Source organism: Pteropus medius, unplaced genomic scaffold (genome assembly GCF_902729225.1).
Source record: "Pteropus medius unplaced genomic scaffold, Ma_sr-lr_union100, whole genome shotgun sequence".
NCBI lineage: Eukaryota > Metazoa > Chordata > Mammalia > Chiroptera > Pteropodidae > Pteropus > Pteropus medius.
Genome location: NW_024349797.1, coordinates 16,945,018 through 16,967,071, shown reverse-complemented (window position 1 = coordinate 16,967,071; position 22,054 = coordinate 16,945,018). Strand labels below are relative to the sequence as shown.

At 45.6% G+C, this 22,054-nt stretch overlaps 1 protein-coding gene across 1 annotated transcript; it reads left to right on the top strand.

Moving 5' to 3' along the window:
- The first annotated feature begins 1,943 nt into the window (after positions 1 to 1,943).
- On the top strand, positions 1,944 to 20,524 carry SERPINA6 (serpin family A member 6). Its single transcript, XM_039884112.1, has 5 exons — positions 1,944 to 2,090; positions 9,050 to 9,678; positions 14,765 to 15,035; positions 18,492 to 18,639; positions 19,999 to 20,524. Exons 2-5 carry the CDS (start codon positions 9,069 to 9,071, stop codon positions 20,182 to 20,184), a joined length of 1,215 nt encoding a protein of 404 aa, XP_039740046.1. The 5' UTR covers positions 1,944 to 2,090; positions 9,050 to 9,068; the 3' UTR covers positions 20,185 to 20,524.
- Positions 20,525 to 22,054: the final 1,530 nt, after the last annotated feature.

The following is a 22,054-nucleotide window of genomic DNA, read 5'->3' as shown; positions in this document are numbered from 1 at the left end:
TCGAAGCATTTCAGCCAACGACTGACAGAGATAAATGAATACACAAATGTGACTGGAGACGTTAACATTCCCTACCAGAAAACTGAAAAGCTCAAGTAAAATCAATATAGATATTGAACAGTTGAATAAAATAAAATAATAGCTCAATATAGACACATACACATGTTGAACAGATACTACCCATTATTTTTTCAAAACATGGAACATTAACAAGAATAGACCACATATGATTGCAAAACAACCTGCGTAAGTTCCAAATGTTCAATATCATGTAGATAATATTCTTCAACCGTAATGAAATAAAAGCTAATAACAAAAGAATAGCCTAAAATTCTAAATAAATGCCATATCACTGAATTACCCTTTGATCAAAATTAAAACAATAAAAGCAATTAAGAAATACTTTGAAAAAGTGTCAGTGAGAACAGTAAATATCAAAAAAAAATCTGTGGGACATAGCTAACTCAGAATTCAGATGAAAACTTTTCACTCTAAATACATTTAAATGGAGACTAAAAATGTTAAAAAGTAAGAAAGCTAAGTAAGCAGGCGTTTGAGAAAACAGAAAAAAGAGCAACAGAAGAAAACCCAGAGAATTTGAAAGGGTGGTAAAATGATAGATATAAAAATAAAAGCAGAAATCAATGAAATATAAATTTTAAAATACCAATAAGGATTAACAAAACGAAAAGCTCGTCCTTTGAAAAGATTAACTAGACAGATCTCCCTCACAAAACTCATTAGGAAAAAAAGAGAAAAATATGTAAATAAAATATAGACCCCCCCACCCCAAAATTAAAAGATAATTACTGACAGATTTAATAATAAATTCCTATCTATAAATTCCAAAACTGGCTTAAGGAATAAAAAACTTGAAAATGATAAGTATTAATAAAACTGAAATCCCCTCAAAACTCTAGCCCCAGCTGTGGGCCCAACTTTCCTCTTTCCTCCCAGAAACAGTTCCCCTCACCACTGGAGGGAAGGAAATGGCACTGTCAACCCAGCAGAGGGCACTGGACCCCGGCCGGGCATTTTCAAATGTCCTATTCTGCACGCTGGGATCAGTCCAAGGATGGATAATAATGCTCTGAGTCCTTTGGGCGACAGATACGAACACTGAGAAAAAGTGGGTCTCTCGCCTTCTAATACCAAACAACCAATTAGAACCAAATACCCTGAAGCTGCAGTGGCCACCACTGTCCCCGTCATACAGGGACTACAGCAGGAAAGCAGAAGAGAGCACAGTGGAGAAAGAATTTTCAAAGAGAGACAGAGAGATCTGATGACTAACTTGGGACCCCTGGATCCAGCCAGTCCTGAAGCCCTCTTTGCCTTTCAGAACTCTCATTCAAGAGACTCAACACATACTTTTTTGATTTAAAGCAGTTTGAGTTTGGTCTCTGTCACTGAAGTTAAAGGAGAACTGATGGATGAAAATGTGGGGACGAGGGCAGGCGCTAGGGTTTAGAGTTGCGTGGTCTTCGATTTAAATCTCAAAGGGCAGCTCACTTAAGCTCCATGGATCTCAGTTTCCTCTACTGAAGAAAAGTGATAGCAGTATCCACACGCACTGTCGTCGTGGAGATTAAACGAGTTAACCCATCGGAAGCACCTGTCTGCTTTTATTCCATGTTTGTCTCCCTTAACAGACTGAAGTCCCTTTGAAGGCAGGACCACGCCAGACTCATCCTCAGTCTGAGCTTAGTGCCTTAACACCTTCACAGGTGTTAGTGCCATCTGCTAACTAAGGGCACCCATGGCTCTTGCATCAGCTGCAACTGGGCAACCACCAACACTGATGAAACACCAGCCACATTTTGATAGTAAAAAATAAAACTTCAGGGAACTGAATCCAAAGCTAATTTGGGGCATTGCTGTGCTTACTCAAATTTTCTGGAAAAGCCTGGCATTGGTTAATGGCTGAGGGAGGGGGCCACCAGTGATAAAAGCCACTGGCTCCCTGTAACCATTAACCAGCAGGGAAGCTGGCAAACAAGACTTAACAGCAGCTGCCCCACGGGCTCGCTGTACACATCGGAGGACCGAGCCAGCCGAGCCAGCAGCTGCAGCCTGAGCCTCTGCTGACGGTGAGTAAGACCTAAGGATGCTGCACCCTCCCCGCTCCTGCCAGGCCTCCACGACATGACCCCTGCATCTTGTTTGTTTGTTTGTTTGTTTTTTAATGCTGCGGCATGGTAGGGCAACCAGCAGGGACAGGAGGCCACCCTGGAGAAGGCTTCCCAGAGTCTGCGGGTCGCACCTGGGGGTGGACTGATTAACCCTGGCCTCTTGCCTCGTAGCAGTTGACACAGCTAAGAGCTGTTCCCCTCTATCACACCGCCAATGCTCCAAAGCCCAGCCAAACAGCATAACAGCCCCAGAGATGGAATCTGAGAGGGGGACCGAGATTCCAGCAGCACAAGGCAGCACCTTGATGGGGTGTACAGGCCAGGGAGAGGGCGCCCAGCTGGCACAGAGCATTCTATAGGTGTGCATTCTATAGGATCGTACACACCTGGCCCAGTGACCTAGGGCAAGGATACTGCAGACAGAACGGAACTATCTGCATTATGATGCATGTTATGAGGTTTCACTGCAGAGCGCCCACGACTATACTTGGCCTACAGGAGCATTTGTGGAAATAAAGAGCACAGTGGGTGCTTATTATGTGGGTCACTTCAGACATGAGAACAAGGAGGACACGCATGAAATGCAATCCATGAGTCATAGTAACATTACATTGTCACGTTGCTGGGTACTTCTCAGAGAGCTGTTCTGCTCGTCATTTTTCTTTCCACAGAGAAAGGCAGAATGGCATGGCACAGGCTCTGAAGTCACACCACACAGCTGAGAATTTCAGCTCTAACTCCCCGGGCCTCAGCTCTCTGATCTGTACATGGGCCCAGGGCGACCCATTAAGTGAGGTCTCACAAGAAAACACTGACAGCAGCTGTGACTGATCTTCACAACCATCTCGTAGAGTTTTAATCCCCATCTTGTAGGACGAACATGGGAGGGGATGAAGTGGGGAATCTGAGGGCAGGAAGAGAAGGGGAAGCAGGAGGAACTTGTGTTTGAGGCGAGCCCGGCCCATTCCAGGCCGCACAGTGCACTGCACCATTGCCTAAGACGGTGGAGGTGACCAGGGCTAAAGCGAAGATTTGACTGCAATGCGACAGGGGCAGTGACAGAGGACGGGCTTCCTGGAGGAGGCCACCTGGGACCTGCATACCAAAGGACAAGGGGGAGTGAGCCAGGCAAGGCAGGGAGGGCATGTGCCCACAGAGTGGACCCACATGGGGCCAACAGTCGGGCAGGTCCTCTTTGTGCCCAGCTCCTGGGCCAGAGCCAGCTCTGCAAACACTAGGGAACTGAAAGACCCAGCCCGGCCCGGCCCTGCCCTGGCCCCAGCAGAGGGATAAAAGTCTGCTGTGGGAGGAAATCCCCGAGACAGCCAGTTTGCTGTGCCCAAGACTTCAAGGGGTGGGGGCAGGGCTGTCACCAGGGAAGAAGTCATGAGGACCACCTTAGTGAGGATCAACCCCGCCTGGGAGCACTGGAGCCACAGAAAGCTTTCCAGCAGAACATCAAGTGGCCTGAATTTTAGAAAGATGCTTCTGGCCACGGAGGGGAGAAAGGGCTGGAGGGAGCTGAGCAGGAGGCAAGGAGCACAGGTAGGGGTGACTGCTAATCCTGGAAGAGATGATGAGCCCCAAACTTGGGCTGTGTACTGAGACTGGAGGAGACAAACACAAGGTCGATGGGCAAGGCCCAGGGTATTATCTAGTTTATACTGAGGAAACTGAGGCAGAGTTTAAATAGTCCACCAGGTCACCTAGCTCATAAACAGCAATGCCGGGATCCTAATCCACCTTGGTCTGCCACAAAACCCAGGCCAATGACAGAATGTTCTATGAAGCCAGGCAGCTGAGGAGGCAGGGCTAGGCGACAGGGTCATCGTCTAAGCAGAGAACTGGAACTCAGAGCTGGGGATCTCAGGAGCTGTTTTTTCGCCCCTTGGAGGGAGACACCTGGGGAGGTTGCAAGAGGACTCAGGGAGGCCAGAAGGACGTGTGCACCTGTCCCCGTGAAGGCTCTGGTTTTGGAGCAGGGACAGGCCTCGGGCTGTCCCAGAGCACACCAGCTCTTCCCGTGCTCTGAATGCACCACACTCTCCTGGGGGGACTGGTTTCACTGTGAGTTCCTGGCCCCTCTCAGAGTGGCTGGTCCCCTAGGTAGGGGACTGCAGGGGGACCTGCTTCTCCTATAAGCGTCCCTTCTTTATTGGGATGTTAGGTGGCTCCATAAGGCACAGGGCTTGTGACCGTGAGCCTCGAGAACAGAGCATCCACTTACTGATTCTGATCCCAGCTGCATTTTTTTTTTCAGTTGCTCTAAGCAAACATTTTTAAATGAAATACATTTTGTCCCTGAGGTTATTTTTGGGGTAAAATATACAAAAGATGGATCATTTAAGCCATTTCTGATCACAGTGCAGTGGCATTAAGTACATTCACATGGTTGCGCAGCCATCAGCACCGGCATCCCCAGAACACTGTCATCTTCCCGAACAGACCTGTGCCCATTAAACACTAACTCCCGTCCCCTCCTCCCCAGCTTTTGACTGCTCTAGGCTCTGCGTGTAAGCGGAATCACACAATGGTCTTTTTGTGGCTGCATTATTTCACTCAGCATGTCTTTAAGGTTCATCCATGTTGTAGCGCGTGTAGCAATTTCCTTCCTTTTAAAGGCTGAATAGCAGTCCATTGTTTGTACATAACACTGTGAAATAGTAGAAAACATAGATATCTATAGATATCTATGTATCTATAGATATATATAGATCTCTGCCCCCAGTTCCTGGCACAGACCTTCTAAAACCCCTGTCTCTCAGTGCTACGAGCACCAAGAGCATCTTTTGTTCTAATAGTTGGTCTTTGACCAGAGCTCCTAAATCCCTTGGAATTTCCTGGGTGATAGCAGTGACTTTTGTCCAAATGTGGTGACTTTTGGTGGGCTCCTGGGTAACTTCGGGATGGGGACTGATCACCGGAAAGATTAGGGCACGATTAGAAGCTTGGAACTTTCAGCCCCACCCCTCAACCTCCGGGGTGCAGACTGAGTTAATCAGCGATCCTGCCTGCGTGAAGACGTCTCCACGCAAACCCGCGGAGCCCGGGGTTCAGAGAGCTTCTGGGCTTGTGAACACACTGCATACAGAGAGGGTGGTGCACCCCGACTCCACTGGGAAAGGAGCTCGTGTGCTTGGGACCCTCCCAGACCCCACCTTCATCTCACTGTTCACGCACAGTCTTTATTATGTCCTTTATAATAAACTGGTCAATGTATAATAAACTGGTCAATTTGCAAATGGCTCACAGAGCCCGAGTTCTGTGAGCCATTTGCAAATTACAAACCCAAGTAGGGGGTCATGAGAACTCTGATTTACAGCCAGTTTGAAGTACAAGTGACAATTTGGGACTTGAGAGTAGAATCTGAAGCGAGGGAGAGGCAGTCTCATGGGACTGAGCCCCTGTGGGATCTGACACCTTCTCCATATAGTTAGTGTCGGAATTGAGTTAAATGGTAGGACACCCAGCTGGTGTCAGAGAATTGCTCGATGTGCGGAAAACCCACACAGAAGTGAAGCATGGTAGTAGTGTAAGAGAAGAGGAGAATCCCAGGAGAGTTTTCCTTATACAGTCACATTTTGTGTAGCCATTCATCCAGTGATGGACATTTGAGTTGTTTCCATTTTTTGGCTCTTGTGAATAATGCTGCTGTGAACACTGGTGTGTACGAATATCTGTTCGAGTGCCCGCCTCCAATTCTTTTGTATATGTACTCAGAAGTGGAATTGTGGGATCAAATGGCAATTGTTTGATTATGTGAGGAACTGTCATGCTCTTTTCCACATGACTGCACCATTTAACCTTCCCACCAGCAACGCACAAGGTTTCCAATTACTCCACATCCATGCCAACACTTGTTTTCTGTGTTTTGTTTTGCTTTTTGTAATAGACATCTTAATAGGTATGAATTCTATCTCATCATGGTTTTGATTTACATTCCTCTAATGATTACAGATGTTGAGCATCTTTTCATGTGCTTATTAACCATTTGTGTATCGTCTATGAGAAATGTCTAGAGTCCTTTGCCCATGTTACGAATAGAGCTGGTATTTTTGTATTTCTGTACTTGAATTTTATGAGTTCTTTATATATTCTAGATATTAATCCTGTATCAGATATGTAACTTGTATTTTCTCCCATTCTGTCGGTTGCCTTTTTATTCTATTAATAGTGTCCTTTAATGAACAAGATTTTTTTTGGTGAAGCCCAATTTGCCCAATTTTTCTTTTGTTGCCTATACTTATGGTATCATATCCAAGAAATCATTGACAAACTCAATGTCATACAGCTTTTCCTCTGTGTTTTCTCCTGAGTTTTATTATCTCTTACCTTTAAGTCTCTGATTTATTTTAATTTTTGTATTATGGTATAAGCGTCCAACTTCATTCTTTATATGTAGATATCCAGTTTTCCAACACCATTATTGAAAAATCCTTTCCCCATTGAATGGTCTTGGTACCCTTGTCAAAAATCATTTGACCATATAGGCAAAAGTTTATTTCTGGCCTTTCTACTCTATTCTATTGCTCTCTATATGTCTGTCTTTATTCCAGTACCATACTGTTGTGATTGCTGTATCTTTGTAGTAAATTTGGAAATCAGGATGTGTGAGATCTCCAACTTTGTTCTTTTTTCAAGACTGTTTTGATTATTCAAGGTCTCTTGAGATTCTAATAAATTTTAGGATGCATTTTTCTATTTGTGCAAAGTACATTAGGATTTTGATAAGGATGGCACTGAATCCATAGATTTTAGGTAGCACTGATGTTAACAATATTAAGTCCTCCAATCCATGAACACAGGATGTCTGTCTTTCCATTTATTTATATATTCTTTAATTTCAACGATATTTTTTTTAGTTTTAGTGTATTAGTCTTTCATCTCTTTGGTTAAATTATCTCAGAAGTATTTTATTCTTTTTGATGCTATTGTAAATAAAACTTTTCTTAATTTCCTTTTAAGATTGTTCATTGCTAGTATATGAAAATGGAACTGGTTTTTGTGTGTTGATTTTATATCCTGCTACTTTGCTGTATTTATTCATTCTAACAGAGTTGGAATAAATTCCATTTGGTCATGATGTATAATCCTTTTAATATGCTGCTGAATTCTATTTGCTAGTATTTTGTTGAGGATTTTTGCATTAATATTCATAAGCGGCATCATCTGTAGTTTTCTTTTCTTATAGTGTCTTTCTCTGGCTTTAGCATCGAAGAATGAGTTAGACTCTTCGATTTTTTTTGAAGAGTCTGAGGAGGATTTGTGTGAATTCCTTAAACGTTTGGTAACATTCGACCGTGAGGCCATGTGCTCCTGGGCTCTTCTTTGTTGGGAGGTTTTCAATAACTGATTCCATTTCGGTCTATTCGGATTTTCTATGTCTTTGTAATTCAGTCTTGGTACGTTTTGTGTTTCTAGAAGTTTTTCCATCTCATCTATGTTATCCAACTTGTTGGTGTGCAACTTTTTCATAACGTTCTGATTCTTTTTATTTCTATAGAATCGGTAGTAACGTCCCCCCTTTCATTTCTGATTTGAGTGGTTTGAGACTTTTTTCTTAGCCTAGCTAAAGATTTGTCAATTTTGTTAATCTTTTTGATTATCATAGTACTGTATTAACTATATTGATTAGATATATATTTTGGTTTCATGGATTCTCTCGTTTTTCTAGTCTCTATTTTATTTATGTGTCCCAACCTTTATTGTTTCCTTTCTTCTGCTACTTCACCCCCACTCTCTTTTGGTGATTATTTACATGGAATATCTGTTTCATTCTTTCATTTTCATACTTTTGTCTTTGGATTTAAAACGAGTCTCTTATAGTCAGCAGATAGTTGGATCATCTTTTTTCAACCCATTCTTCCAATCTATGTCTTTTGATTGGAGAATTTTACCCATTTACATTTAAAGTAATTACTAATGAGAGATATATTTTTACCAATTTCCTATTTGTTTTCTATATGCCTTCCAGCTTTTTTCCCCCTCATTTCCTGTATTACTGTCTTATTTTGTGTTTAGTTGATTTTTTTGCAGTGAAACATTTTAACTCCTTTCTCACTTCCTTTTGTGTATATTCTATAGCTATTTTCTTTATGGTTACCAGGGAAATTATAAAACTCTTATTTTTTCTGACACTCTCATTTGAATTTGTCGACTTAAATAGCATACAAAAACTCTGCTTTGTCCCCACATCCTTTCAGTTAAGTCACAAATTGCATCTTTATTCATTGTGCATCCAAAAACATGAATAATTGCTTTTTATGCATTAGTCTTTTAAATCACATAGAAAATAAAGTTACAAACCAAAATTACAATAATACTAGTTTTTATAATTGCTCATATATTTACCTTTACCAGAGATCTTTATTTCCTTATATAGATCCTATTTACTCTCTAGTGTCCTTTAATTTCAATCAGAAGGACTCTCTTTAGCATTTCTTGCAGGACAGATCTAGTGGTAATAAACTCCCACACCTTTTGTTTATCTGGGAATGTCTTAATTTCGCCCTCATTTTTGAAGGACACTTTTGCCAGAGCTGAGAATTCTTGGTTGACAGTGTTTTTCTTTTAGTACTTTGAATATATCAATTGGGTGGCTATTTAACCTTTCCAAGCATCTGTTTCTGCCTACCTAAAATAAAAATAATTATCTACTTTATTAGCTTGTTGGTGAAGGTTAGGAGAAAATACAGGCAAAACACCTAGGTCAGTGTTGGGCACCTAGTAGATACTCGGTAAATCATGGCAGATAGAAATCATACTTTCAGAGAAGGGAATTGAGTCCCAGAGTCCTGACTGGTCACACAGCCAATGTAGAAGAAGGAAATGGGGCCTGAATGGGATCTTCAGTGGGGTCATCTGCCCCACTGCCTTGGAGACTCCATATCATCTAACGAGCATTTCTAATTTTGCAGAGCCCAGCCATCCTGAGCGATGCTGCTCACCTTCTACACCTGTCTCCTCTGGCTGTCCTGCAGTGGCCTCTGGACTGTCCAGGCTGAGGACCCCAATGTCAACGTGAGCATGAGAAGCTACCACCGGGACTTGGCTCCAAGCAATGTTGACTTTGCCTTCGACCTGTACAAGCACCTAGTGGCCTCAGCTCCTGGCAAGAATGTCTTCATCTCCCCTGTGAGCATTTCCATGGCCTTGGCTATGCTGTCCCTGGGTGCCCGCGGCCACACTCGGGCCCAGCTTCTCCAGGGCCTGGGCTTCAACCTCACTGAGACACCAGAGGCCAAGATCCACCAGGGCTTCCGGAAACTCCACCACCTCCTCAGCAAGTCAGATGACACCTTGAAAATGATCATGGGCAACACCGTGTTCCTCAACCGGAGCCTAGAGCTTCTGGAGTCGTTCTCAGCAGACACCAAACATTACTATGAGTTGGACACCTTGGCTACAGATTTCCAGGACTGGGCCAGAGCCAGCAGACAAATCCATGAGTACATCAAGAATAAGACGCAGGGGAAAATCATGGATTCGTTCTTGGAGCTGGATAGCCCAGCCACACTTATCCTGGTCAACTACATCTTCTTCAAAGGTACCCCTACCCATCCCATTCTGACAAGACCCCATCTATTATTGCCAAGAATGATAACAGCTACCAAAACCCAGGGCGCACTCTTAGGCAAAAGCTTTCACTTTACAAAGTACATGCACATCTGTGAGTCTCCCTCTTCACCATAATCCTATTAGGAAGTTGTAATTATATAATCTCACAAAAGATCAAAATGACAACCAGAATAGTGGCGTGACTTGCTTGAGTTTTTACAGGTTGGTTTGAGGCCCAAACATAGAACCCTGAACAGTCTGGCTGCCTCACAGTCTACAAACAGTGGCTGAGTCCTGGCTGTGAGAGAGGCACTGGGCCAAGAACCGGAGATCCAGCCAGAAGCAGACAGACCTCAGGAAGTCTGAGGCTGCCCCTAAGCTCTCGTCTACAGATTTCCCGAGCACTCACAGCCAGCTCCGACCAGGTCCCACCCATGCCAAATTTCAGTTCTTCCTCGCCCGTTTGGAACAGGTTTTCTAAAGTGCCTGTTCATAAAAATCACCAGGGAGACTTGTTAAAATTATAGATTTAAAATCCCACACTACACCTACGAAAGCAAAACCTCCTCAGGAAAGTCCTAGAATTTCTATGTTTAAAAAGGCACCCTCCCCTAATCATTTTAATGATTAGAAATTTAGGGATATGTGGCCCTTAAGAATAAAATCGAAACTCCTTAGTTTTCAACCCCTACCTATCCTCAGGGACATTTGGCAATGTCTAGAGATATTTTTGGTTGTCATAACTAGGGATGGGGTGGGAAGTGCTACTGGCATCTATTGATTAGAGGCCAGGGATGCTAATAAACACCCTACAATGCCCAGGTCGGCCCCTACAATGATATCTGCCCCGAATGGCTACAGTCCCAAGGTTAAGGAACCCCGGCCCAGAGTCATCTGCTCCTCTGTCCTCTCCAGCCTCCTCCCTCCCTCCCCTCCCCTCTCTCTTTTTTTCTCTCTCTCTTCCTCCCTCTCTCTCACACATACAGAGTATCTGACCAAGCTGAATTCTCTTCACATCCTTGAGCACGGCTGTCCCCACAGAAGCCGGTATGAGTTCCCTATCACTGCTGTAACAAATTACTGCAAACTTAGTGGCGTAAAACAATTGAAATTTATTATGTTACAGTTCTGGAGGTCAGATGTCCATAATGCATCACACTGGGTTAACAAGGCATGCTCCTTCTGGAGGTCTAAGGCTCTAAGGAAGAATTTGTCCCTGGCCTTTTCCAGCTTCTAGAAGCCACCTGCATTCCTTGGTTCATGGGCCCCATTCCTTTCTAAAGCCAGTGATAAGCCACTCCAACATCTGCTTCTGTCATCACATCTCCTTCCTCACTGTGATACCGCCCCCCGCCCCCCGGCCTTCCTCTTCCACTTTTAAGGACCCTTGTGATCACATTATCTAGGCCTGCCTAGATAATCCAGAATAATCTCCTCGTCTCAAAGTCAGTCAATGAGCAATCTTAATTTCCTCTTAATTAACATAACATATTCACAGGACACGGACACATCTGGCGGGGGTGGGGGTGTTCTTCCTACCACAAAACCCATGCCCTTTCGGTCCCCTGAGCACCCCTCAACTTGTTCAACTACCTAAAACTTCTTCCCACCTTTCAAATCTTGGCTCAAAAGTCACCTCCTCCATGAAGCTTCCTTTGGTTCCCTCATGTGCACACACGCACGCACACACACACACACACACGCACACACATTTTCTTTATCCATTCATCTGTTAATGGACCCTTAGGTTGCTTTCATGTCTTGGCTATTGCGAATAATGTTTCGATGAACACGGTAGTGCAGATACCTCTGAGACAGTGGTTTCATCATCTCCGGATATATACCTAGAAGTGGGATTACTGGATCACATGGTAGTTCCATTTTTAATTTTTTGAAGAATCTCCACACTGTTTTCCATAGTGTCGGTATCAATTTACACTTCCACCAGCAGTGCACGAGGGCCTCCTTTTCTCCCATCCTTACCAACAACTGTTATCTCGTCTTTTTTTTCAGTAGCATTCTAACAGGTGTGAGGTGGCATCTCGTTGTGCTTTTGATTTGCATTCTCCTGATGATTAGTGATGTTGAGCACATCTTCATGTACCTGTTGGCCATTTGAAAATCTTCTTTGAAAAAAAATGCCTATTCAGGTCCCTGCCCGTTTTTTAATTGGATTGGTTTTTTGCTACTTAGTATGAACTCCTTGTACATTTTAGATGTTAACTCCTCATCAAATACATGCTTTACAGATATTTACTTCCTTTCTATAGGTTGCCTTTTCATTTTGTTGATCATCATCTTTTGCTGTGCAGAAGTTTTTAAGTTTGATGTGATCTCACTTCTTTATTTTTCCTTTGGTTGCTGTGCTTTTGGTATCAAAAAAAATCATCACATAGACCAATGTCAAGAAGCGTTTTTCCTATGTTTTCTCCTAGTTTTATGGCTTGAGTCTTATTTTTAAGTCTTTAATCTACTTTGAGTTAATTTGTCAAGAGGTGTAATGTAGGTGTCCGATTTTGTTTTGTTCTGCATGTAAATATCTAGTTTTTCCAACACCATTTATTGAAGAGATTATCCTTCCTCCATTGACCGATCTTGTCAATGGCTCCCTTGTCAAATATCAGTTGGCCATATGTGTGAGGGCTTTCAATTTTGTTCCACTGGTCTATGTATCTGTTTTTATGCCAGCACCATACTGTTTTGATTACCACAGCTTTATAATATAGTTTGACATCAGGAAGTGTTACGCCTCCAGCTTTGTTCTTCTTTCTCAAGATTGCTCTGGCTATTCAGGGTCTTTTGCGGTTCCATACAAAAGGCAGCATCCTTTACAACTGACAGTGGAAGGGCCAAGGAGTCTGGGAATGTTTGCCCCAAAATGTTTCTGGGTGCTCCCACAAATTCCACAGGCTGCCTCTCGCACTAGACCTGCACTCTTGTGCATGGTAGTCTCATCTCTTTGGTGGCCCCAGTGCCTTTGCATAGTGGCTGGCATGTGGAAGGAACTCAATAGTTATTGCACAGAGGTTTGGGCAACATAACCTTGGAAGAAAAGCCCAGCAAACCCAACTACAGGAAGAGTCCTCCTGAGCTTGGGCTGGTGGGACAGGTGCTGACACAGCATCGTTCGGCACAGGGCTTCCCTCTCACAGTTCCCAGCATCCTCACGACCACAGTGTGGCTGAGTTGATGGGAAACAGTAATTCCTGGTGATAAAATCAGGGAGATTGTGAACATCTGAATGCAGGACTAGACATTGATAAGGGTGTAGGCTGCCTTATTGTGCACAGATTTTCTGTGATGCAGCAGAACTAGTTGGCAAGCCCCTGTTTGAGCTGGGGAACACCCTGAAATATTGCCAGCAAGCCAGAATAATAAACGGAAATGAAGAGAGGCACAGCTGTCATCACTAACTTAGGGCACGTAAGTGTCCCTTGCGTGTTCCTTATTTAATGAACGATCTCGACAGCTCTTTTTTGGAAAACATTAAAAATACTGTTAAAAGATTTTCTAGAGGGAATCATCCTTGATCTCTGTGATTCCCAATAAGTTCTTAAGCTTCTCTACCATGAGTTCTCCTGGCCCAAGAATTTTCAAGAAGAAATCCCTTAAAGTAGAGGTTAGACCTCCTTCTGTATGTTGTTTTATGCCAAACTGAATACATTATGCTTGCTTCTACAAAAGAAATATTCAGAGAAAAGCAAACTTTTCAAGATGAAAACCTAACAGGAAAAAATATTTAACCCACCTTTTTATTGTGAATTGGTCCAGCCCCTTCGGCTCCGAGGACCCCAGACATTCTTCGGAGGATGGTTTGAGAATCGTCAAAGTATCTCATCTGCTGTGAGAAAGACAGGCCTGAGTTCACACTCAGTCCGTAGGGAAGGACCAGACATACCGCGGGTCTCCAGGTTCTGCATCCGCAGCTCCTTCCCCTACATCTCCCAGCCTCTCCCTGTCGTGTCCATTAGTAGCCTATAGGCCAGCTCAGAACCGAGAGTTCTGGCTTCACAATCCATTGATCCCGAAGGCAGAGGGATGGAGAAGGCTCTGCCTGAGCTGTGCTCTGGCCGCCTTCAGGCAGCCTCAGCTGGGAAACACTGACTTTGCAAGGGCTTCTGGGCTTGAGGGCAAGGGCAGCCAGCACACCTGGGACCCATTAGACTCAGGGTCCTCGGTCATCTCCAGACCCTGGGAGACTTAACCTAGAGCCCTGGTGAAATTCAACCCATGTCTTTAAATATCCAAAGGTCTGCCACCTGCAAGGAGACCCAGACTCGTTTGGAATAAGCTCAGAAGGGCCAAAGAGGCTCAGCGGGCAGGCGTTACAATCGGGCAGGCTTTGGTTCTGACCAGCAGTGGAAAGTTCCATCTGTGAAGGTGATGAGTTCCCCAACACAAGGAGAGCAAACAGGCTGTGATGATGTTGTGGAACATGGTGAAGGGAATTTGAGTCCAGCTGAGGGTGGGAGCCTGTGACCTTGAAGGAATCTTCTCCCCTGGCTCTGCTTCCAGGAAAAGTAGTGTAGCCCTTGGTCTATGAGGCAGGTCAGGAACCTCCCACAGGGGAATGGGTGCAGTCGACTGGGCAGCCAGGCTGCCTGCTGGGCTTCTGTGGCCAGGACATCGAGGGGTGCGGATGGAATGGATGGTCCATTCCTCCAAACCTCCCCCCACCCCGACCTTGAATTCATAGGCTGAGATCCAGCACCACTTCTGGAGCCCCCCACTCCAGGATCCACTCAGGGGCAGGGGCGACGAGGCAGTCTGGTTTACTGAATCCTACTCCGATGCCTAAGGCCAGCATCCTCTCGTTCATGCCCTCCTTCCATTTGTAGGGGCCAGTCCCAGAAATAGAACTAATCCTCGATCCATGCCAAGGACTAGAGGATGGAACGGGCTTTAAGCCTCTGAGAATTACACATCTTACCAAGAAACGCTCGAGGCCCTGGTGGGGACCTTCCAGGGTGAGGAGAGCTGCTCACCTGCTTAGTGGTCTCCCTTGGCACTCTGCTGCCACCTCAGCTCCTGCTCTCACAGACCTGTCTCCCGCCCTCCGCTCCCTGCTCTCGCAGGCATGTGGGCACACCCCTTCGACCAGGGGAGCACCAGGGAGGAGAACTTCTACGTGAACGAGACCACCCTGGTCCAAGTGCCCATGATGTTCCAGTCGAGGGAGATCAAGTACTTTAAGGACCAGCTGCTCCCCTGCCAGCTGGTGCAGCTGGACTACGTGGGCAACAGCACCGTCTTCTTCGTCCTCCCGAACGCGGGGGAGATGGACGCGGTCGTCACTGCGCTGAGCCGGGACACCATCCAGAGGTGGTCCGACTCCCTGACTAGCAGGTAAGCCCTCTAGCCAACCGTGTTGACCACTGCAGTGGACATGTTCCCAGAAAGTGGGAAGGTAGAAAAGGGGGTGCACCTGGGCATCTGCCTTCCGGGCTCATTGTTTTTCTGTCTGCTGGGTTCCCAAAGGCCGTGAGGGTCTCTGACCTAGAAGTCACATTTATTTATTCATCTATCGATTGGCAATGAGATACTTTGGGGCATTCCACAAAGTGGGGTCCCTCTTCCCTGAGAAGTTAATAGCCACACTCTGTATTATCACAGTTTTGCATTGTTTTCTCAAACTGGGTTCACCGACCACCCAGCCCCCTACTTACCGATATTATTATCTTCCTTACCTGAAACCAAGCACTGCAAAAGATTGTCAAGAGACTACCTTAAAAAATATCATGAAAATGACTACTACATCCATCATGGAACCAACACAAAGCCTATGAATGGTTCTCAAATCACTCAGAGGATCTAACTCTTCTTCAGTTAACCAGTAAATTAGTAAGAAAATAAGGACATAGGTAGGTAATAAATGAATAAGGAAAAAAAGAGTAAGGCGCGTCCACGCTGATGGGTCAGTGGTCAGGAGAACCAGCCAATGAATCTCAGGCCCAAGCAAGGGGCAGTCTCAGAGTGCACACTCAGGGAGTGTTGGCCCAGCAATGAATGAATGAACACACGAATGAATGAATGAGTGAATGAATAAAAACATGGATTTATTTCCCCCCAGGCACCTCTGAGCTAGAGGACAATCAAAATTACGATCGAGCAGATGCCCAGCCCCGATCCTCTCCTTAAAGGAGGTGGGAGCAGATGTTCTTGAACATGGTCCTCACTCCTGGGAGATTCGAGTTCTGTCTGTACAGGAGCCATCAGAATAACGCCCACCAATGTGGGACCTGCTGGTGGGTAGGGTGGTGCAGACTCAGGGCGAAGGGGATGCAGGGGAGGGAGCCACTTGGAACCAGAGTAGCTCAGGAAGGCTCATGGAATAGGTGCCGTTTCTTTCACTCATTCATTCATTCATTCACTTAATATAAATGGAAGCATCTGCTGTGTGCCACGCTCGAGGCTAAGCAGAAGGGATGGAATGGTGAATAAGACAAAATACAGACATCAAAGACATGCACTTCAGAGCAGAAGCAGATTCTGCTGGAATTAACAGTGGCACAAGGACATGAGCACTGTCAGAGCGAGAGAGGGAAGGAGACGTGTAAAACGCGGGGGCGGGATGGGGTGCCCCACTCGTGCCCGGGAGTCGGGGAAGGGGCTCCAGAGCAGATTGCTTTGGCTTTGAACTGTGCAGTAAGCCCAAGCTGAAGTTCAGCCAGCGGGCAGGAGAGGGAGTGGCACCGGCCACGCCAGGGAGGCAGTGCCCGGGGCTCCGGCAGGGCCGGGCAGCAGCAGCAAAGAATGAGAAAACATCTGCTCAAAGGAACTTGGCAACCCAATAATTTACGGACAGAAAATCTAGAAAGAAGCTCTTCTACTTTATTATATATGTCGGTTTTGAGCTCTATGGTTTCGAGTTATTTTTACTTCGAATTACACCCTCCACTACTCAGTGCTGGTCTTTCTGGAGGGGTTAATCCAGCAGGTGAGTAGAGTGGAGGTGCCTGGGAGTTTGACCTCACCCCTGCAGGGAAGAGGGGTGTGGTCAGCTCTGCGATTCAGGGGGATCTCCTACGGCTATGTGGGGACACAGATGGCACTCTTGGAGTCCTGGAACCAGACATACTTGTCCTTGAGTATGTGCGAGTGGGGGAGGGGAGGGGAGGGGTACATGTGAGCTTGTGTGTGGGTGATGGTAGGGATCCATTTGCCGGCTCTTCACCATTTCACCTGTCTCACCCCACCTCACCCCGCCCCCCGCGAAGGGAACCTATAATCCAGGTGCACAGCCAGCAGGTGCTGATAATGAATACACCAAGATTCTAACAAATCCTGGACCCTAGTGTGTTGCAAATGAGGCAGATAATCTTTCCCTTTATATCAAAATAATCTCTTCACTAATTTTCTCTAACTTACCATTAATCAATAACACATGCTATTTTCTCAAAATATTTTTTAAAAATAAACATCCAAGGTAAAATTTTACACTATCGGCCCTCATGTGTGATTGAGCATCGATTCTCTGTTCAATCCAAATGATGTCCACCGAGTGCCAGAAGAGACCCTAGGGTCCCTCACCTCCACGCCTGTCACCTCTTCTCCCATCTCTCCCCTCGGCATCTCCATGCCATGCTGTCCAGTGCACCCGAGCCTGCGTCCTTAGGGTCCGGCTTGTGCCCCTCTGCCACAGGAAGCCTCTGGGCCCCACTCACAGAGCGTCCGCCCTCCCCCCCTCCTCCCGACCTTGCGCTGCGTGGTGCCGGTGGCTCGCCCAGGGTGAGGATTAGTCCTGGGCTCTTCACGTCCCTGCTGCTCCCAGGGGCGTGACCTTGGAGGGATCCCTCGGTCTCCCCTGAGTTTCGGTCTCTCGGTCTGGACACTGACGGTGATCCTGACGAGCTAGGCTTGCGTGAGCACGTGCGGACTAGAAGAGACAGAGAAGGGGACCCCGGCCCGCCAGGTGCTTAGTGCAGGCCCGTCTCCTTTATTTTCTGCTCCTATTTCCCCATCGAGAGGAGGATTCCACGTCGGGCTCACCTGTGATTCCACCTCCGTTCCCCTTGAATAATTATAAGTGCGTCTCGGCTGCTTGCGCTCCAGCCCTCCCCAGGGCTGCTCAGTGCAGAGAAGGCCTCGCACCCTTTCGCCGACGGCCCTCCGCCTCAGAGTTTCAGACATCGTCTCTCCCTCTAGAGAGAAGGAAAAGGAAGAAATTTTTAAATGAAATTAATGTCTTGATATGCAAAAAGCTTTCGGTACGTACGCACTCCATTCCCGGCACGGTTCCTCTTACTTTCTAGAAACCTCACCTGCTTTATCCAGTGGAAACTGCAGGCCAGTCATCGAATTCCTGCAGAATCTATCTGAGGGCTTTGGCACAGACAAGCCCTAACAGAGGCCCTAGTGGCCCTATGCTGCCTTGCTGTGTGGATGCGGACAAGCACGGAGAGGGGCAGGCCGTGCCTATGCCACCGAGCATTAGTGGCACGGCTGGGGCCAAGAAGCTTGCTCCCAGCCAGGGGCCCCCTCCACTCCTCCGCATCTGCCAGGGGTGATGTGGGGCACAAGGACTTCTTTAGATACCCGTTTGTCCACAACCCAGTGGTCCAGCTGTATTGCAGGTGGAATCAGCTCAAAGAGCTGAACACTTTCCAATTCAGAGGCCCAGAGAGGAAGCTGCCCATGTGGTAAAGGAAGAGGCATATCCTGCCCTGTCCTTGTCCCTTCCCCTGCCCCAAAGAGTGTGTCCAGCTGGGAACCAGGGTCTGGAGCCATCACAGAGGAAACAAGAGTCTGGCTGGCTGGCCAGGCCCCGGGACAGTCTAACCCCATCCGCTTCCCCCCGAGCAGACAGGTGGACCTGTACATCCCAAAGGTCTCCATCTCTGAAGCCTATGACCTCGGGAGCCTCCTGGCGGACATGGGTATTGCAGACTTGCTCACCCAGCAGGCGAATTTCTCAGGCATCACCCAAGAGTCCCAGCTGAAGTTGTCAAAGGTAAGTGTCTCCGGATCCTATCATTCTCCCCCAATGTATTTATTATTATACAAATAATAAGCAACATGGAATCCACTTATGAGTAGGCCTCTAGGCCCCAGGTTGAGAGCTCCAAGCTTCGTCCAAGCCTCTATTTTGCAACGAACAGAGTAGGGGTTCAGCAAGAAAAGTGCTGTCCCCAAGATCACACAGGAAGCGAGTGACGAGGGAGGACCACGGCCTGGGCGTCTACTTATTCCACCAGGACACACAGAGGGGACACTGTGCAAAACACACCCCCAGCAAAAAGAAACAGGGAAAATGGGAAATGTCTGGAGGAGATCACACTGAACCTTCTGCCCAGTTACATTCATTATCTTCATCCTTCAGCTTTATGTTCTGTTGTTCATCCATCCATTTACTGAAAACATTTACTGAACATTTACTGAACATCTACAATGTGCCCCAAACTGCGTTAGGCACTGGATATGTCTTCATTGCTTAGACGTGGCCCTGCCCTCACAGGACTTTACAGTCCTGTGGGTGACAAAACAAAAGAAGGAGCAGGAAAAATTCATAATGGTGTGTGAAGGACCGAGTCTAACAGCCACCTCCTTTTATGGTGGGTATTATCCGCATTGCTCAGAGGAGCAATCTCTGGCTTGGGGAGGGTAAATAGCCCACCACAGCTACAGAGCAAGTGAATAACAGCCTGGGATTTGACCCAGGGTCTGTTCCACTCAAAACCTCATTTCCCAAAACACACCACAGGGGTTCCTAGCGCAGCTTGGCTCCTTCCTAGCGATGTGTGCCCACATCCAGAGCCACTCTGGAGCCTCCAGTTCCTTACTGGAATGAGAGTGGTTATTAACCATAGAATGCAGTTCATTAGCCACTTCTGATCCCCGGGATGCTTTTGATATGAGCTACTCAAACATTTTGCCAATTTCAGAATTCCTACTAATTTTGATTCCAAGGGATGTTTCAGCATGGAGACCGCCTTTGCCGTACAGAGTGGGCACAAGCACTCTGCATAAATTGAACCCTAGTATTTAATTAGCGAAGTAGAAAGGGGGCGAGGGCTTCCTCTACCAGCCCATGACCCGATAAGGTCCAGTTCACACCAAGAGACCCTAACCTCCATGTGGTGGGCCCACCTGCACGCTTCCTAAGGAGGAAGTCTAGGTGTGGCCCGGGTTCTGGAGGTGGGCAGACCTCGGCTCCAGTCCTGGGGGCTGCCATTTAGATGAGGAGCCCGCAAGTGACCTCTGAGCCTCAGGTTCATCATCCATAGAACTGAGCATGGGAGGAGCCCAAGCAACGAGGCGTGGAAAGTGCCCAACGCACAGCTGGTGCCTGACCTTCGGTCCATCCCAACAGGTGGTCCACAAAGCCATGCTGCAACTCGATGAGCAGGGCGTGCAGGAAGCTGCCCCCACTGGAGTCAGCCTAAAGGTGGAGTCTGAGCCTCTCACCATCCACTTCAACCGGCCCTTCATCATCATGATCTTTGACGAATTCACGTGGAGCAGCCTCTTCCTGGTCAAGGCTATGAATCTGACCTAAGGGTCTGCCCTCCCAGGAGGCACAGCACCATCTGACTTTGGGCACCAGGGACCCCACAGAAAAGATCTGGGGGGTATAAGGCTCCCCTAGTCTTCTCCAGGTTCTCCTCTGTAACAAGTAATCACCACTGCGACTGGTAACAGTTTGTTGAAGAATAAAGGAAGAACAACACAAAATCTGAATAATATCCGTATCAATGTAATTTTCTAGTTTCGATCATTGTGTACTATGGTTCTGTAATATGGACAAGCTGGGCGAAGGGCATATGGAAACGTTATTATTTTGGGAAATGTTTGTATGTTTGAAATTATTTCTAAATAAAAACTTACAAAAGAAGAAATCATGTAAGCCAAAAACACAACAGAAAGACATCTTTAAAGTGGTAAAGGGAAAATGTCACCGTACCTTCCGAAAACAAACAAACAAACAAAAAAGCAAAAACGAATCTTCGAAAATAAAGAAAAAATAAAGATTTTTCTTTCAGACAAACAAAAGCTAAGAGTTTATCATCTGCACTAAAGAAATCTTTTAAGTAATTCTTTAGGCAGAAACAAGATGATTCCAGATGGAAAGGTGGAACTACAGGCAAGAATGAAAAGCACCGGAAAGGGTAAATATGTCGGTAAATGTAAAATGTTTTTTAAATAGCTTCAAAACACTTATCGATTTTTGCTTCTCAACTCCAAATCCTCCCTTCATTGCCGCTCTGCAAAAATGGATGGGAACCTTTTATTTTTACCTTGTCAGCAGGCCATGATGCTAAACTTTGTCAGTAGAGGGCGCTAGAGTGACACTGCATGAGAAAGAGGACTCCCCCTCCAGGTTAAGGGCAAAAAGCATTAAACGAAATGAAGAAACCAGATGGAACAACAGGCAGGGACCGATAGATTAGATTAGATCAGATTAGATTAGATAATGATAAATGGATGGATAGGACACATAGAAAAATAAGGATCAAAGGATACTGCCTTAAATACAGTATTTATACCTTTCATATATACATAAACCTGACTCCTAAAGCCATCATCTTAGTAAGAAAATACTAAATGCATTTCCAGATTATATCTACTACCATTTTACAATGTCCAGGGGGGTATTAGATAATGCAATTAGACAGGAGAAAGCAGAGGCATAGAATTAGAAAAAAAGAAGTAAAACTATGTCTAATTGCAAATAACATATAATACACCTGCATAACTCCAGCAAATCAATGATAAAACAAACTCAAACAATGAGAGAATTCAGCATGGTATCAGGATATAAAGTTAACATGCGAAAACCTAATAACAGCCAAAAAGATAACAGCATTTAGAAATAAACAAGAAATGTGCAAAATCTATTATTAGAAAATTATAGAATATTGAAGATGCAAAATTATACTTGAACAAATGGAAAGATTTTCTTCTTGAATAAGATGCCTCAACGTCATCTAGATACCAGTTTTCCCTAAGTTAATTTGACAAATTTAATGATATTCCAATAAAAATACTAACAATTTTTTTTCTGGATAGGTAGGCAAGTTGATAACAAAGTTCATATAGAAAAATACACATTCGGGAATAGCCAGGAAAACCCTGAAAAGGAAAAGATGAGAAGGGTGGGGGAGGGAGGAGGAGAGGGACTAGCCCGACTAGATATTAAAGCACAGGTCACAGATTCTTTAATTAAATCTGTGGTACTGGTACATTAATAGACAGGCAGACAGCTGAAATAGGTTAGAATGTTAGGAAATAAACTCAAGTACAAATGGAAATTTAATACTTGATCAAGAAGGACTTTTAAATAAATGATATTGGGACAAATGAGTAGCCATTTATTTAAAAAAAGGATAAAATTAGACCGATTCCTCACACCATAAACAAGAAACCTT

Coding starts and splice junctions, on each gene's coding strand:
- SERPINA6 (XM_039884112.1), top strand. CDS start 9,069: ATGCTGCTCACCTTCTACACCTGTCTCCTCTGGCTGTCCTGCAGTGGC. Junction 9,679..14,764: donor CAACTACATCTTCTTCAAAG/GTACCCCTACCC, acceptor CTGCTCTCGCAG/GCATGTGGGCACACCCCTTC. Junction 15,036..18,491: donor TCCGACTCCCTGACTAGCAG/GTAAGCCCTCTA, acceptor CCCCCCGAGCAG/ACAGGTGGACCTGTACATCC.